The sequence below is a fragment of the Chelonoidis abingdonii genome, chromosome 6 (genome assembly GCF_003597395.2).
Source record: "Chelonoidis abingdonii isolate Lonesome George chromosome 6, CheloAbing_2.0, whole genome shotgun sequence".
NCBI lineage: Eukaryota > Metazoa > Chordata > Testudines > Testudinidae > Chelonoidis > Chelonoidis abingdonii.
This window is the reverse complement of record NC_133774.1, coordinates 71,156,934-71,173,615: the sequence shown is the minus strand read 5'-3', so window position 1 is coordinate 71,173,615 and position 16,682 is coordinate 71,156,934. Positions and strand designations below refer to the sequence as shown.

The window sequence follows — 16,682 nt, the reverse complement described above, 5'->3', positions numbered from 1 at the left end:
CAAACACTGATATATTCCTGGGAAATTTTAAACAAAATAAAAACCAAAAATGAAAGGCCCCAGGTGTCCTTCACTAGCAATGCATTTCACAACAGAACATCCTTATATCCATGAAATGTTACTGAAGCTTCAATCTTTTTAAAGCACCTACATTTTCTGTTTTTAATCAACTGTGGTCAAGGCATTGAGGACACAGACAGCATATCACCATAAGGTTATCTTTTATTAGAGATCTTATATTCCATTTCCCCAAAAAGATATAAAACCTTCCAAGAGAAAATATCAAAAACCTTCCATTTAAATCAGTTTGTTTCAGAGATATGATGAACAAGAAAAATTAAAGACATTTAAGATAAGGGAATGTAAAAAAAAATCTCAGTACAGGTACAACTCTGGTCTGGAAAATAAGTACAATGTTTGAAACCATATCTTGAACAGCATTTTATTTAAATCCATATTTGTGGAAAATAAGGATGCTTGGACCTCTTAACCACCAGTGCAGCTATGAAAATTAGAAAAAATGTAAAAGAACATGTTTAATTGGCGTATATATAGTGAATGAACAGAAAACCAAAAATGTCACCAAAACTGCAATAATACAATTAAAGTATTGAGTAACCATTCCCAGCAGGCATGGAAGAAAAGCAAGAGCCCAATCTTGAATTGATCACCTAGGCAAAATCTCTGTTTGCTGACTTTGGTGGAAATTTTGATTGCTATTAAGGAGTTCAACATTGGGCCTCAAATTGACTCAAAGTCATAATTTACCGTAATTTATAACTTAAACAGAATGCATTTCAGTTTTTCCTTCTGATAAAAAAAATAAAATTACTAGAACATAGGAGAAGTCTACTGGTTAAGGAGTATTCAGGCATGATTGTACAGCTGGTGACAAATGAAAAACTGATACAATACATTGTTTAATTATATTGAAACATATCCTTTGGAAACAAGTCCAACACGCAAGAATACTTTAAAGTTCATCGCATCAAAACTTTAAATTTGCTGCTTAACAGAATTTAAGATATTATTTTGAATATTCTCTTTGCACAGAATCTACAGAGTGCTCTGAAGATCTCTCATCTACATATGCAACAAAAATAGAAAATGTTACCACAATTTTCTGCTGGCAAGCCTAAAGATTGTAAATTTAAACTAAAAAGGGAGAAAAATTCAAATACTGTAATGAAGAAAACTTACAGTACATGTTTATTGCATGAAAACATCAAGTTACTGTTCTATATACTCTCAAATTCAATTCTTACTTTTCATAAATGGTTAGTGGTCAATATATCTTTGACGTAATTCATACCAGATTCTGCTAAATATTCTACTCTTAAGTACAAAATATTTAGCAGATTGAACTAAACTATGAATTATGCAATCATGATAAAGAGAGATCCAAACCATGACAATACATACAAAAAAATGTAAAAAATTAATTTTATGTTTGAAGTTGGATGTATGGCTACAAGATATAAATTGATATCCACAGCACCAAAATTACCTAATTAAAATAGTACAGCAGTCAATTTTAGAGTTAGCAGACAGTACGTCTTTTCCAGTTAAGAGGATTTATCATCTGTTAATATTAAAGAAAATCACTGATGAATGCATAAATAAAGCCTAAACAAAATGAAGTCAGAGGTATAAAGATTAAGGAAGATCAGTAAAGGGAAAAACACTCAGATGCAAATTAGTATATTTTAATTGTAAACAGTAGCTGTATGCAGGGAAATAGAATTTTCATACTCACATGGCTTCAGCACTCAATGCAAAATACTTGATATGGTGAAAATGAAGTGAGAGGAGTAAGATGCTATTCCTCAATAAGGTAAACATTGACAACATATGTAAGCATGATTATTAGGTTTGAAGAGTGGCATTTTTAAAATATAGGCACGTGATTCTCAATGCACAGTTTACTACAATCTGTGAAATGTAAATACATTGTATGATGGGTTTTGCAAACTATGTCTTATACACTATCAATTCTCTGCATCAAGTTGCAGTTTCCTTGACAGTGGCTGAGGCCAGGTCTACACTACGCGCGAAAATCGATTTTAGATACGCAATTTCAGCTACGAGAATAGCGTAGCTGAAATCGAATATCTAAAATCGATTTACTTACCCGTCTTCACCGCGCGGGATCGATGTGCGCGGCTCGCCATGTCGATTCCGGAACTCCGTTTGTTTTGGTGGAGTTCCGGAATCGATCTAAGCGCGCTCTGGGATCGATATATCCCGTCCAGATCAGACACGATATATCGATCCCCGAGCAATCGATTTTAACACGCCGATACGGCGCGTAGTCTAGACGGGGTGTGAATCTGAATATTACAATATTCCTTATTCTTCCAATATTTAGTTTTATGACATTGTTTCAGTATATTCAAATAGTCAAAATGTTCAGAACAACACAGCACAAATTTGGTGCTGAAGGACATAGATCAGAGTGTGGCCAGCATGGTCAAATAGAAGACACACAGTTTAAGTATTATATAAACTACCCTTTTCTCCAAAACAGTGATGTGGACAGTAAAATAGTAACAGGACACATTAAAAAATAAGGCACATTTATCTTGATATGGTAATCTTGATATAGAAAACCCATTTCAGAGAACATCAGTATCCAAATGAGTTTTGTAAAAAATCTTATATTCATGATTATTACAGATTTACTTTTTTATTGTATATGATGATGGAATAATTGCACATATCCCAATGTGTCAAGCAACAAAATGGGACTTATTAGTTTTCCATTGCAGGATTAATTTGAATATCTCTCTTTTCTTAAGCTATGAAATTGACGAAGTGATGGTAGAACAAAAAGTGTTAAAATCTACCATCTCTTATGAGACAAAGTCTCCGGTCTTTCACTTTACCACAGAATTCAAATCTCCATCCCATAGAATAAATTGAAATTCAATATAGAATAAACTGAGATTACGGTCACTTATATAAATGGTTTCAAATATTTGGACATTAGCTATTACACAAGAGCTTTTTATTCCATTTAAGTTCTAAGCTTTATTAGGGATTTCAACATTGCAATTATTTGTATATAAATTAATCAAGGCTCAGCAAAACAAGTCATTTAAGTCCCACTCCCTCTCCCTTCAAAAACAAAAAACCCCAGAAACCATTAATTATCATTTAACCTGAGATTCAATTTGTTGTCGAGAGGTTAACATCCTTAGAAATTTCTTCATGTGTTGTGTTAACTTATACTGCTGTTGGTATTTTATGTAAAAACAAAAAAGTTGTTTGCAACATGGCTATTCACTGTGTTGGTCAAAAAAATAATTCTAGAATGCATGTTTTCTCACAGTATCCAGAAGCTGGAACAACAATGTGCTTCTTTATTGCACGTCAAACTTAGAGGAAATATAACTGCAGACTCCTCCTCACTATATGAATATTAAAGCCAAGTTTCATCTCAGTCGAATCCGGAACGTATTTATCTCCATAGAACTCATATTGATCTCACTAATATTTCTGGCATCTGGAGGCGAATGCATCAAAGATAAAGATGTAGGTATAAGACTTTCAACGATTAGCTTATTAAAGAGTTTGTGCACCTTTATCTGAAAGACACAAAATTAAATAAAAGTCAATGATATTTAGAGAACTTAATACAAGTTTTAAAGCCAGTTTTAAAGTAACTAAGGGCTTGGCTACCTGACATAGCAATGAGCACTATGGCTGTATAAATTCTAATGCACACTAGAGTATTGCACACTAACTGGCCTGTGTTGACCCTGCTGGTGTGCATTACAAGTTCCCCACTATGCAGTAATGTAGTGATGTTTGAAACAGTACTACATGAACATGCACTAAGGAACTTTTAGTATGCACCATCAAGGTCGACACAGGTCAGTTAGCGCGTGACACCATAGTACTCATTGCTGCATCATGTAGACAAGCCCTTAGTTATTATAAAATTGGTTTTCAAACTTGCATTGTAATTGCATTTACTGCACATTGCAGAACCATGTAGGCAAGCCCTAAGTTAACTTAATTTTAAACCTTTATAATGATCATTACGTCACATCTCATTACAGGCAACAGCATGCATGACAGGGAATTGTAACACCAAAGTCATTAAAATTCCTAACTGACCACATTTAAAATGTTATAAGTTATGCTAGAAAGAACCCATTAGACACTAGTCACTTTGTGTCACATTTGAAAGTAACTAATTAAAATTTATCAATACATAGATTTTATTATAGGCATTATATGTTTGGCAATATTATAATGAAAATTTTAACCAAGAAAACATTTCATCTTGCCCCACTAACCCTCCAGACAACCCTTCAGTAAAGTACTTCCAGGTTGGATTAAACCTACTCTGTGAATTTTATGGATTCATTATCACCAAACAAATTTCTATGACCCACTCCCCCCAATCTGATTACATAATCAAAGAATCAGAGATGGTAAAGTCATTAATGTTTGTGAAGTGTTCAGATACCACAGAGATGTGGGCCATACAAGTGCCTAGATACACAGAGAAGTTGATGGAAATGCTTGGGTTGCTATGCTGTTTGCTGCAACCTTCAAGGCAGCATTCACATGGGAGAATTCATATTTATGTTAACTAATCATATGTGCAGAAGAAAAATACATTCAAAACTGCATAATAATAAGTATTTCTGTAGTAAAATCATTTTAAACAAAAAACTACTATTAGAAATCCTATTTACAAAAAGTTAATAAGACTGAACTCCAATCCAGAAGTTTATGGCAATGTTTCACTAGGGTATTTTTATTTGCCAATACCAAATTAATCTACACACATCAGAATCTTCATATAGTTGTCAAATATAGAACGTTACTTAGCTTTCAAAACACATTAAATCACAAGCATCCTGAAAATATGACATTTTAAAAAATTAAATAAATAATTATTCAGCCAGAATTCATACCATAACAGTTTTAAAACATTTTAAATTAAGCATGCATGCAAAAACTACCTTATAAGCTAAAAATCCTCTAATATTTCAACATACCTTTCCCTGAGTAGTAGAGCATAATAGCCCTGTGTCTTTGTTTGAAAATTTACAGTCAAGTCCTTTTCTGTGAAGGATCAAGGCTGCTTCATCAGATGGCCCAGAATCTGCCTGCAAACAAGCAAAATATAAGTGTAGTTTGGAAACTAAATGCTACAAACAGAAGACTTTTAGAACCTCAGACTAATCATTAGCATTTGACTTCTGGGCCACTTATGTTATGAATACCATTCTCCCTAAGCCGACAGAACACATTTCATGTAACAGTTTAAAAAGACAATGTGCAAGAATTTTCTTTATTTTTCAAGTATCTTAAAAACCTGGTCCTAAATTTAAATGCACTGGTCATAATAGTTGTATTAACAGGCTTCCCAGAATAAACAAGGAAGTAAAGGCTTTATAATTATGCAAGCACACCTCCAGGTTAAATTACTGACCATGACTTTGGTCCCTGCCAAGCTTTAACACTGTAGGCTTAAAGAACAGGAGTACTTGTGCCACCTTAGAGACTAACAAATTTATTTCAGCATGAGCTTTCGTGAGCTACAGCTCACTTCTTCAGATGCACAGAATGGAACACAGAAACAGGAGATATTTATACATACAGAGAACATGAAAAGGTGGAAGTATGCATACCAACAGGAAGAATAATCAATTGAGATGAGCTATCATCAGCAAGAGAAAAAAAACTTTTGAAGTGATAATTAAGATGACCCATAGAAGGTATGAGGAGAACTCAACATAGGGAAATAGATTTAATTAGTGAAATGACCCAACCATTCCCAGCCTCTGTTTGCATATTAATTCGAGTTCAGCAGTCTCTCTTTGGAGTCTGTTTTTGAAGCTTTTTTGTTGCAAAATTGCCACCTTCAAGTCTGTCACTGAGTGGTTAGAGGGGTTGAAGTGTTCTCCCACTAGTTTTTGAATGTTATGATTCCTGTCAGATTATTCTTAGAAACCTAGCTACTAATCATTTACAAAACTTACTAGAGACTATGACCAATAATGTACAACTATGAGATTAACTGTACAGGTTGGTATATGGGCACAGAACCCACAAGAGGGAATATGCATGAGTTCAGGTACTCATTGAAACTCAGCTGTGTTTGATCTAATATGTAAAGTCTCTTCAAGTAATCACCACCACAATTATTACTACTAATTGCTTATTTTCAATAGCATAAAAAAGCCTCAATCAGAACCCACCTTGTTAGGTATTCTACAAAAACAAAGACAGACAATACAGCTGTCTGGGAAATAACTTCACTTCCATGAAAAATTCCCAAATTGGAATGAAAAGCCAAAACTCCAAATTTTTTCATGGAAGTTAACTTCTGCAATATTTTGTTTCAGAAATGAAACATGCTCCCAGTGCTCCCAAGGAGCCTGGCTGGCTGCAGACGAGCCAGGCAACCAACCTGGCAGGATACACGGATGGAAACTGAAGGACACCTGCCTGGTTTTCATCAAAAGTTTCACTGAAATCAACACATTTCCACAGAACATTTTGATTTCAGTGAATTGGTGTTTACTGAAGGAAAAAACTTTGCACTGGAAAATTCCAGACCAGCTTTAGCAGAGTATACCTGCTTTAAAGAGCTTATAAACTCAGATGACAAATCATGCAGGAAAGGGCAACAGACAGGAAAACACCAAAACGTGTACAGTTTTTATGTACAAATATACTTTTTTGTGGCCACTGAGCCTAAGAATTTGGTACTATGGAGTACTGGCACAATTTTAGAGCTAATCAGAAATTTTCTGACAAAACACTTTTCCATTGGAAGATGCAGATTTGTTGATTAACTTTTCTGTGGGAATGTGTAGATTTTGGTGAAACTTTCAATGGAAATCAGGCAGGCAATGGAAACCCGTCTAGTTTCCTGCCAGCTCAACCACCTTCCTGTCACCTCCATATAGCCCACTAAATGAGTTGCCACAGAATCATGGTGCCCAGGCTTCCTGGCTCTGCCCTTTAGGGGCAAAAGATTTTTTCAAATTGAACATTGGTCATGGATGGGAAAGACTGTTTTCCAGCTAGCTCCAAACAAAATACTTTACTAATTTCACAAAATCAGAGTAAATTCATTCTTTCATTTAGTTCTTCCCTATTAAATATTTCTATTAATGTAATCAAAAACAGATCGTAAGTCAACAAATGCTGCAAAACATGAGATTTACATTTAATGTGTTTATTAAATAGTAAAATATTAAAGTAATGTCATTTTTAGCGTAAGCATCCTACAACCATCCTGCTATTCAATAATTAAGTCCATGCATTCTATCCAGTCTTAAGATCCATCAATGAACATGTACCGTATATTTTAGCAGGGATATCAGTACACTGTCACCCACTTTAAAAGGAGTGGATGTATAAAAGGAAAAGAAGGGAATGCATAAAGATACCTTTCTGCTCAGCTGAAGGACACGTTATCTGACATGCACCTTCCATTTCTTGCCATTTGAACACAAAATACGGTAACATTTGGCCTTTGAGTATGAGATTAATATCTGGACTGCAACAGTTACTGAGCAGTTGGTCTGCAACTGATTGCCAAATTGTTAGGTGGCACATATAGCCACTAGCATAACCCTCTGATAACTGAGAAGAAGGCTGCTGGTAATAGGAGCCATGAGTTCTAACAAGTTTGCTTCTATGCTGACTTCTCCTTGATGAGCTCAGCCTGAGGCTGTAAGACCCACACATGGGCTTCTCAGCATAGGTTTGAAGCTTTTTCATTATGGTGGGTACATGAAGTTCAAAATGCTAAAAAACTAATATTACAGAATATACATAGGGCTTCACCAAATAGGCAAAGCTATGGATCAGCAGCAGGAGAGACCTCTAAGCCTAAGTCCAGAGAAACAAAGAAAGTGGAAACTACCTTCCTATTCAAATTTTTCACATTATCAGGTGCTAGACTGGTTTACTAGGGGCTGTGGAACAGAAAAAAGACAAGTTCGGGTGATCCCTGGAAAAATAACTCTGGATCCAGTCCAACGGCTCAATGCACATGAATTACTGTGATTACAGCAGAGGGTAGCTTCTGCTTTTTTCCTTGACTTTAGTATAGCTTTTGATACATGATCTCCTCATAAACAAATGGTAGAAATATAGCCAAGATGGAGCTGCTGTAAGGTAGGTACGTAATTGGTTGAAAAAAAAACACAAAAAACGTTCCCAGAAAGTAGTTATCAGAAGTTCAAAGTCAAACTGGAAGAGCATACTAGTGTGGGGTTGTGAGGACAGGTCCTGGTTCTGATTCCGATTCCATTCAATATATCTTCATCAATGATATAGATAATGGCAGAGAGAGAACTCTTATAATGTTTGAGGATAACAACAACCTGGTAGGGGTTGCAAACGCTTTAAGGACAGGATAAAAATTCAAAATGATGTGGACAAACTGGAGAAATGGTCTGAAGTACATAGAATGAAATTCAACAAAGAAATACAAAGCACTCCACTTAGGAAGCACCAATCAATTGCACACATACAAAATGGGAAATGACTGTCTTGGAAGAAGAAACGTGGAAAGGGATCTGGGGGTTATATGGATCACAAGCTAAATATGAGTCTGTTGCAAAAAACAACAAGTAGTAATTCTTCCATTCTATTCAATGCTGACAAGGCCTCAACTGGAGTAGTGTGTCCAGTTCTGGGCACCATATTTCAGCAAAGATGTGGATAAACTGGAGAAAGTTCTGAGGAGAGCAACAAAAATTATTAAAGACATAGAAAGCATGACCTATGAGGAAAGACTGAAAAAACTGGGTTTGTTTAATCTGGAGAACAGAAGACTGGAGAGAGGGGGGACAAGATTCAAGTACATAAAAGATTGTTACAAGGAGGAGGGTGAAAAATTGTTCCCCGTAACCTCCGAGGATAGGACAAAAAGCAAGGGGCTCAAATTGTAGCAAGGGAGGTTGAGGTTGGACAGTAAGAAAAATTCCTGTCAGAGTAGTTAAGCATTGGACCAAATTGCCCAGGGAGGGTGTGGAATCTCTGTCACTAGAGGTTTTTAAGAACAGGTTAGACAAACACCTGTCAGGAATGGTCTAGTTATTACTTAGTCCTGCCCTGAGTGCAGGGGACCTGACCAGATGACCTATTGAGGTCCCTTCCAGTTCTACACTTCTATAATTCTGATCCTGAGCTCCTAGAGCAATCCCTTGTACAGCTGGCCACAGAAACAACTCTCACACACAAAGGCTACAGGCTCAGAAAGCTGTTCAACAGTCCAAACTCTGTCTCTGTTCTCACAACAGAGTTCAGCAGTCAAATCACAGGTTCTGGGAGCTATACAATGATTTCCCCTACTTTGAGCAACTTAAAGCCTTCTAGCAAGTAAGATTGCTGGCTGAAAAGCAGCCAGTGGCAAGGCACAAAGAATCTGACAACATAAATACAAACAGAAAATGAAAACAGAACAATATATAAGATAAGGAGAACAAAAGAAAAAGTAGTCATACAGCAACAGTGCTAGGTGTAAGGGGTATCATGAGTGTGTGAAGGTGGGTGGGGAAATAGAGTAAATGACATTTATCCATCAAAAGGAAACTCCAACAAAAGAAGACTGGAAACGACCGATCCAAGACACTTTCAATTCAACCATCACTGTACTGACAAAACCCACCGTGAATGTGGATCAACCTGGAATAATGAAGATGAGGTTGAGCCTAAATCAACTCATTGTCATGTTTTGGATACACCTGAAAATTCAGTTATTGAGGAGAAGTTGCCACTTGCCACTAAATATCCTTGATGCAAATACACTTTTCCGGGTGGAAAGACAATACCATGTCCCAACTGGCTTCCTTGCTCAGTTAAGACTAAACGCATTTTCTATGAGACTCCTGTTATCAAGATCTTGAGGACGGAGAGCACTAAACCAAGTACTACAAGAAAACAACTATGGCATTCTGGATCACCTTATTGGTAAAACATCACCTCCCATAGCACAGTGTCTGATAGTGGAATAAAATCCCAAGCACTGACTGAAGAGAAAAAGAAGTAACGATATCACTAATAAAACTTGAGCTTTACTTGAAAGTTCCTCATTGAAAATAAGATCCTTAATTACTGAGTTATGCGTACATTGTAGAATAGTATTAAGCAGGTATATTGTACTTAGTACATTTGTGAGTCAAGATTTTCTCTATATTGTTTATTAGAATAATAACTCATTAACATATTATTGACCAAAATAAAAATAAATGGGATAAAAATAATCAATCAATATTGAGTTTCTAACTATGAAATACCACACTTAGTATTAGTTCAAAACATAATTTCAAAGTTAATTAAGTTACACTCAGAAAACTAGACAAAGCATTTTTGTTTTGCACACAAAATAACAATGTCTGTGTAAACAGCAGGTTAGAGAAACATCACTGAAAATTCATTTTGCAGAAGCCTGACTTCTCCATAGGGGTGAAGTGATAATAGAAATGACAAGCCAATCATCCAGTGGACTTATCTTGTAGTCATCTACATAACAAATGATGGTATGAATATTTCAACTCAATTTTAAATTAAAAATTATTCTAATTAAGAATTTGAATCTATTAAAATATATATGTATTAATAAAAACAATTACATGTTAATGAATGGACTTCAAGTAAAATATAGGCATGTCTATGATTTAGTAATCAAATAGGCTATGCCTATGCCGCAGAACACTTGCTTCAGCATGTAGGGAATGTGTAGCTAAGACACCACAGCGAAATACAAGCCACACTGCAGTGTATAGCTACATAATGCAGCCAAAGTCTCTCACAGGAGGGAGGCAGCAGGAAAAGGTTCTGGCAACAGGGAGCTGCCAGAGCCTTTCCCTAAAGCCTCCATCCTAATAGAGTTTTGCACTGCAGTGGGAGACAGGGACAGGCACCGCTTGGGCATATAGAGAGCTACTTATACCTCCTTACATCACCTCGGCATGTAAATTAGACTGAGCATAATTATGTCTAGCAGACTGACTAGGTGTAAGGGAATCAAACTTACAACATCTCATACCTCACTTATGAATTTGGCTTGCTATGATTAATGTATGAAAATCTACTTTACTCTTCTCAGCCCTGTAAAATTTTACACTTTACTATGGGACAAAAATTGCTAAGTTACTGCACTATCGAATCTCCCAACTTTTCTGTACAGCTGCCAACCCCATCAATGCTGATTTAATTTTGAACCCTCAACAGTTTAACATTGTCAGGTTCTTGGCTGATAAAAACAAAAAAGCTCTGTGCCATGAGTTCTCATAATCAGAATCCCAGGGCAACACTGCTAAGATTTTTATTTGAGTGAGGGAGAAGCGCCATTTAAACAATTTTTAAGTGACTACCATATGACTTATAGTCCTTTATTGGGACGTTTAAGCAACACTATAAAGATAAACATTTCCTATAAAACAGTATTTAAAAAGCAGTTTTTAATGTCGAAAACCAATTTATTTATAGTATATCATTTTACATCAATCCACTTTTGTTAAAATAAATGTTCCATATCCCTGAGGCACTATGATAGGAAGGTTGAAGTTTTACAATATTATGAATTAACATTTTTTCCTTAGAAGAACAGAATTGAAAAATTGAAACAACATTTTATCATAGGATTTCTCTCACTTGTTCTTTCATGGACTCATTTTGATTTCTGCTGTCTTAAATCTAAAGAATGCTTTCCTTGTAATTTTGTAACTGAAGGTTCTTTTTAGTATGTAAAATGGTAACACACTAACTTCTCTAAAATATGCATCAACAGCTAGAGCAGTGCAAAGAATTTATAATTGCAAGAAAGAAATACGTTCTGTAAGTTAGCAAATAAAAGTTATGACATTTATCATTTTCACTTTGACTTTTCTGAAAAAAATGAAAGGCTGTTTGTATAAGAAATTCATTTAACTGGGTAATGCAGTTTTTGCTGTGGAAAAGAAAGGTTTCATACCTACAAATGTTATTCGCTTCGCATACTGTCTCGGCAGATTTACACTTTGCAAATGCACATATCAGTACTGCAAGCCCTGGAGCCCTCTATAAAGCACTGATTGAACACATGCACCTTTGTGGTTACATAAAGGATCACAACCCCAACCAACCCATCCAAGCTCTGGATCAGCAGTGGCACTTGGAGACCAGTTATAGATAGGAAAATAGAGAATTCCCTCTGCAGATGTTCACAGATGGGAGTAAAAACCTCTTGAAGAAGGGCTGTAGCACACAAATGAGGCTAGCAGTTTGCTCTCCTGAAAGGAGCATCTGCTTTGGCCTCTAAGTGTATGTTTACACTGCAATTAAAAACCCGTGGCAGGCCTGTGCCAGCTGGCTCGGGCTATGGAGCTGTTTACTTGCAGTGTAGACATTCAGCCTTGGCTGGATCCTGGGCTTTAGGATTCTGCGAGATGCGAGATCCTGCAGCCTGAGCCCCAACATCTACCCCACAATTAAACAGCCCCTCAGCCTAAGCCCTGAGAGCCAAAGTCAGCTGGCACAGGCCAGTCACAAGTTTTTAACTTCAGTGTAGACATATCCAGAATCACAAAATTAATGGTAAGAAAATTTATGGATTGAGCTGTTGTAAATGACATAGTAAAAATAAATCTGAGGGAACAGTGGCTTGAAAGAGCAGATCGTGAAGTTGTCAGTTATAAATTTAACTCCAAAGAAGGTGGTGGGTCCTGCAAAGGACTGATGTGGGCTGGGCTCATGTATCTGCCTCACATTCTGTTGAACACTTACCCCCACATCCTAAGTCCTTGAGGCTCATGTGAGGGGAACAAAGTCTTTGAATTAGAAGACAACAGGATGCTATTGATGCCACATATCCTGTTGAACATCAAGTAGCTCGTTAATATTAAAATCACTGAATAACCCTATGTAGGAAAGAATGTGGGCAGAAGGGGAAGACATGGGCCTCTTGCATTAAAGATAGTATTATCTGTTCTAGAGTTATTGATAGTTCAGAAAAAGAGGACCTGTAATGCTTATGTATCAGTGTACTATCTGATAAATCACAAAAAGTGGCACAGGTGTGGTTTGCTGAGCAAATCAGATGAGGAAACAGGACAAGCTGCACATTCAACATCTATCTAGAATATGTAGAAAAAATTATGGGAGATTTCAATCAGGGACACATATGCTGGAGGTTTCATGCTGGTGTAAAACATCCTGGGAATTTCTAAAAATTACAGATAACATAACTTAAACACTGCAGCCATCTCCAGGTAATTCTGTATCAGATTTCATTCTGATGGATAAAGATGAATTAAAACTGCCTAGATTCAAGTGATCATGATCTAATTTCATCTGCTACGTGCAAACACAATATAGTCCTGAACAGTAATATATACACTTGTTGCTTTAAAAAAGGGAAAAATTCTCAAAGCTAAAAACAATTATGAACAAAACTGAGTTGGAGGAAATATTAAAGCATAAAATATGAAGGATAATTGGGAATTGTTTACAAATGCTTTATTAGATGCCAATCTCCACCCACCCATTCCACAGTCAGGAAAGAGGTCTTTGGTTAAAAAAAATCATGGTTAGAGGGTAGGTAAAAGCAGCAATACAAAAAAACAACAAAAATCCCATATGTAACTAATGGAAAAAGAAGCAAGTCAATAGTAAATAGTACACATCAGCAGTTAGGAGTTACAGACAGACAATCCTAAACAAAGCTAAAAGTATCAGGGAAATATCTATGGCAAGTAGGGTGAAAAAAATTATATTTTTAAAAATATATTGGGAACAAATTAAATTCTTACAATGACAGATCTGACACTAGACAATGATGGTAAAATTATCAATAATGATGCAGGAATGGGAGACATACAAGAATATTTCTGTTCTGTATTCAGAAAGCAGCAAAATGGCTGTATCCATATCTTACAGGAGTAAGAAAATACTTGCCCCATCAGTAACCAGGGAGGCTATTAAACAGCAACTACAAAAATTTAGTGGGACCAGATAATTTGGTTTGAAAAGTATTAAAATAATAGGTTGAGGAGTTATCTGAACCATTAATATTGACTTTTAACAAAACTTGGAACACAGTTAAAGTTTTAGAGGACTACAGAAAAACGTAATATTTTGCCAGCGTGGAAAAACAGGATGACACAGGAGACTACTGGATGATTAGCCTAACATCAATTCCAACTATGTCATGGAAAAGCTGATATTGCATGCAATCAGTAAAGATTTAAAGCTTGAAACATAATTAATGCCAACGAATTTGTTTTTAATGGGAAATAAGAAAAAGGGCTTTTTACCTTTTATTTAAATCACACGTTTGGTTGATAAAAGTAACTGTGTTGGCATAATGTACATATTTCTGTAAGGCATCCGATTTAGAATCACAGAAGATTAGGGTTGGAAGAGACCTCAGGAGGTCATCTAGTCCATCCCCCTACTCATAGCAGGACTTAATCCTGTGTGACATTCTAATTACAAAAATTGCACAATAAAAAGTCAATGCAGCCATTTTAAATGAATTAAAAACTGGCTGATAAATCTCAAGAAGTAATTGTAAATGCAGAATTGTTGTCCAATGATCTAGTGGGGTCCTGCAGGAAAAATTTGGTGGAGTGGCCAGTTACACATACCACCCTAGATCTCTTGGTATGGTGGTCTCATTTAAATACCACAATAACACAGCCAAATGCAAGATCATGCATCTAGCAATAAAGAATGAAGGCAACTAAGAGGGGGTGTATGATTGTATCCTGGAAAGCAGTGACGGTGAAAAAGGGCTAAAGAGTTCTTGGTCATTAGGAAACAGTGGGGTCAAAAAATCTTTCTATGGCCCCTTATAGATGGAGGAAATCTTCCTCCAATAGGCCTCTCTCATGAGATGGGTCTGCAAAGAGGAAGGAAGAAAGGAGAGGAAAGTGAAGTGGCCTGGTGCAGAACTGTATGAAACAACCTTTGCAGATATGTTTAGTACTCAACGGTTGGAAGTAATCCAGGCACTGATAAAGGAGAAGACATAAGGTCCGAAGGATGGAGGCAAAGGTGCATAGTTTTCAACCATCCTACCAAAAAGCTGTTGATTAGAAGCCAAAGTTCAGCTGATGAGCAGTGAGGAATACTCCTATATGGACATCTTTTATTAGAAGCAGGCTTAGTCAAGGAAGCAAACTGGCCACCATCTCTGAGGCTGCATCCCCTTGTTTCTGCAGAAAGGGAGACTTTTGGAAGCCGAATGTTGGATTCAAATGCTTCCTTCTTATAGCGGACAGACTTAGTAAGCTTTAAGGATCAGGCAGCGACTGTGTTCTTCTGATCTTTTCCAAAGGCCTCGGCCTTCAAAGAATGTTCTTTGATGTTCTTCTGTGACTCAGAAGAAAGGCCAGAGGACCTTAACCAGGAGTACCTTCCCTAAGGCTATATAGACGTTTCCTGGTTCCTGAGTCACACATACCTTTGGTTATAGCTCTCGCATTAGTATCTGAGGCATTATAGGTTCCTCTGAATTTTCTCTAGCATTCAACTTGGGTAATTAAAGGCTTCATAGCCTCTTTTTACTTTTCTGGTAAAGAGTCCAAAATGGGACTCCTGGTGTCCCATAGTGTGTAGTTATATCAAGACATCATGGCCTGATAATTGGCTACATGAAAACCCAGGGAGTGGAGCAAACAGGTCTTTTTGCCAAAAGTGTTCAGTTTGTATCCGTTCCTGTCAGAGGGAAAAAAGAGTGAGATGTCTTGTTACCACAGGCAAGATAACACCATGGAGTGCTGCTTAAGAATGTTATAGTGAAAACTGATGACCCTCAGTAAGTACTGGGCACATGCTGCCAGCTCTCTTTGATACTGGTGCTGAGGAAAACAAGAGAGCCAAATGTTCTTGGATGAATTAAGATGGCCTGGATTAATAGGAATAATCAATTTATCTTCAATATGCAACTCCAAAATATCAAAAAGAGGATCAAAGCAATTCTGTTGCCAAAATACCTGGATCAAATTGAAGAGTGCTAACCATTAGCTCCAAAAGTTCATGGAATTGCCTTTGTTCATCCAGGAAGAAGCCCGTCTGATCCTCTTTGATGGGTGACTTGTCAACCCCTTCAGAAGGGGTCTCATCCCACTCAACAGGTACTGACAATTCTTCTTGAGGAGAAGAAATGCCAATGCAGGTGCAGGTTGTGGTTTTCAGTTCTGAGTTCTGCAGCTCAATACCATATCCCACAAGTAGGAACATATAGAGGTTCTCAAAAAGAAACATGTCCTTATAGTCAGAGACTAAAGAAACTCAATATACTTAGTCTATCCAAAACGAAGTCAAGACATGTCTTGATCACAGTTTCATAAGCATCAAAATGGGGAAGTGATTTCTAATAGTAGACTTCTCTTTAATCAATCAGAAAAAGTCATAATGAGATCCAGTGCTGGACTGGATGGTTGTCAAGATGAAGGCAAACTAATCCAGATTAGAAATGAGGCACAAATTTTTAACAGTGAGGCTAATTAACCATCAGAAGAATTTAGCATAGGGATGTGGTGCATTCTGCATCAAATGAGGACTTTAAATCAAAACTGGATATCTTTTGTATATGCTATACCTGAAACATAAATGATGGGATTGATGTACACATTATTGGAGGAGGTTCCTTGGCTTGTTTTATGCAGATGACCATAATGATCTTTCTTCTGGCCTGAATCTCTGTGAATCTA

The 16,682-nt window shown here is 36.7% G+C and overlaps 1 protein-coding gene across 1 annotated transcript in view; it reads right to left on the bottom strand.

Annotated features, from left to right (window-relative positions):
• Positions 1 to 204: 204 nt before the first annotated feature.
• The window catches only part of MAN2A1 (mannosidase alpha class 2A member 1), a 198,672-nt gene continuing 182,194 nt past the window's right edge, over positions 205 to 16,682 (bottom strand). Inside the window, exons 21-23 of the mRNA XM_032762597.2 lie at positions 5,016 to 5,126; positions 2,320 to 3,587; positions 205 to 2,027 (exon numbers count right to left, since the gene is read on the bottom strand). Coding sequence (XP_032618488.1) covers positions 3,435 to 3,587; positions 5,016 to 5,126 — 264 coding nt within the window. The 3' untranslated portion in view covers positions 205 to 2,027; positions 2,320 to 3,434. The remainder of the gene's footprint in view (positions 2,028 to 2,319; positions 3,588 to 5,015; positions 5,127 to 16,682) is intronic.